General features: G+C 41.0%; 1 protein-coding gene across 1 annotated transcript; it reads right to left on the bottom strand.

Moving 5' to 3' along the window:
• Positions 1-552: 552 nt before the first annotated feature.
• Positions 553-1,529, bottom strand: MELLADRAFT_68773 (uncharacterized protein; the record flags this gene model as incomplete). The annotated part of the gene is made up of 3 exons (XM_007417489.1): positions 553-604; positions 643-933; positions 1,066-1,529. The coding sequence occupies 3 exons, from the start codon at positions 1,527-1,529 to the stop codon at positions 553-555; spliced, it is 807 nt and encodes a 268-aa protein (XP_007417551.1).
• Between the last annotated feature and the right edge of the window lie 472 nt (positions 1,530-2,001).

The following is a 2,001-nucleotide window of genomic DNA, read 5'->3' as shown; positions in this document are numbered from 1 at the left end:
AACTTTCATAAAAATCACTTAGAGAAGTAGGAAAAGAAAAAGGAATACATAAAAATGGACTCAGTCCAATCAACTTGAGAAGTAAGAAAAGAAAAAGGAATACATAAAAATGGACTCAGTCCAATCAACTTGAGAAGTAAGAAAAGAAAAAGGAATACATAAAAATGGACTTGAACTCAGTTCATAAAAAAGAAAATAAAAGGGGATGGAAATAAGATTTAAAAAGGAATCTTGAGTCTAGATGACTGATTTGATTTGTTTAATTTCATTTGTTTAATTTCATTTGTTTGATTTGATTTGTTTGATTTGATTTGTTTGATAAGCTTGAAGTCTACATGACTGATTTGTTTAATTCGATTTCTTTGATTTGATGGATGGTCGAGAAAGATTGAAAAGTTTAATTCGATTTCTTTGATTTGATGGATGGTCAAGAAAGATTGAAAAGTTTAATTCGATTTCTTTGATTTGATGGATGGTCAAGAAAGATTGAAAAGTTCGTTTTCTTCAATTGATTGTTGAAAGCCTACAGAATCGAATTAATTAAGGACTTGTTTAGATGTCCTGTGAGATGATTGGAAGATGAGGAAAATAGGAAATCAGTAAACTTGATTCAGTAGAAGATAGATAAATAGATACACTTACGATTGTTCAGATGAGGCAACAGCAAGAGAATCGGTTCCAAAGGCAGGAAATACTGCAGCAAGGTAATCTGTAACTTCTTGAGGAGATTTGCCAGATAAAATAAGGCTTTGAGCGAATTTGCTACGTTCAACAATTTGTGCTTGTATATGCTCCTTCTCAAGTTTTTGCTGTTCAAATAGCTTCGCGGCTTGTACTTCTTGCTTTCTGATTACCTTGGCGTCAGCAGCCTCTTTTCGCTTCATCATCTCTAAGTTGCGACGCCAGATGTTGTTAGATCTGATCTCTTTATTTCTATCATGGCTGCTAGTCATCAGTGCAACAGCGATAGGATTCTTGAAGTCCTTCGTACGAACTGCCGATGGATCGATAGAAGGAAGAGGATCCATCGGGCGGGAGACAATGGTTTTGTTGGGGCCGGTGGACTTGCGGGACTGGGGTTGTGATTGCTTCATCCTCTTCTTGGAAGGGCCAAGGATTTCCGAATCGTCGTCGCTTCCAGAATCAAGAGCCATTTCCTCGGCTGTGAGCAAGGCTTCTGCACGGCGTTTCTTCTTGGGCTTTTTGGTGGTTTGAGTTGGCAAATTGTCGTCGCTTCCAGAATCAAGAGCCATTTCCTCGGCTGTGAGCAAGGCTTCCGCACGGCGTTTCTTCTTGGGCTTTTTGGTGGTTTGAGTTGGTTGCTTGTCTGGGATGTGCTCGTCTAGGATGTCTTCATTTCCGCTGTTGAACTCCAACTCTGGTACTGGATTGTAATCAGGTGGTAAGATTGAATGGTTAGTCGCGGTGGAAGGATTGTCAGCTGGACAACTGGCTTTGTTGAGATTCAAGTAAAGATCATCGACCACAGGTTGAGCGCCGGCTACTGGAGAGAAATTTCCTGGTGGCATGTTGAGGCAGTAATCAGTAGAAGGATCAATTGGTGGTGGTAGGTCCGGGAATTCGAATTCGGCTTGAGAAGGATCAAGAGGGAAGGGGATATTGAAATCAGGTGGGAAGGGTAGATCCAAATCAGGTGTGAGAGAAGCGATGAATGCCTGAAGTCTGGATTCTGATTCTTGTCGGGTTGAAATGTGATAATCAGAGTTGTTTTCATCTTGATCTTGAGCCTCCTCCTCCTCCTCCTGATCTTCTTCGTAATCTTCGTAATCTTCAGCGTGATTGTCTTGAGCAGATAAACTTAAGTGAGATGCCGTTCGATCTGGATGGAATGGATGAATTTTTTCTTGAGTTTGTTCCTCTTCTGAGTCGGAAACGTGAGTGACTTCGCTTTTCATTTCAGAGGACTCGACGGAAGATTGCTCGGCTGGTAAGGGATTCGAAGTCGAAGTTGTTCCAGTGTCCATCACTGCAAAAGCACTG

This window comes from Melampsora larici-populina, assembly GCF_000204055.1.
Source record: "Melampsora larici-populina 98AG31 unplaced genomic scaffold MELLAscaffold_74, whole genome shotgun sequence".
NCBI classification, from domain to species: domain Eukaryota; kingdom Fungi; phylum Basidiomycota; class Pucciniomycetes; order Pucciniales; family Melampsoraceae; genus Melampsora; species Melampsora laricis-populina.
Note: the sequence above shows the minus strand (reverse complement) of the source record. Positions and strands in the feature narration are given on the sequence as shown.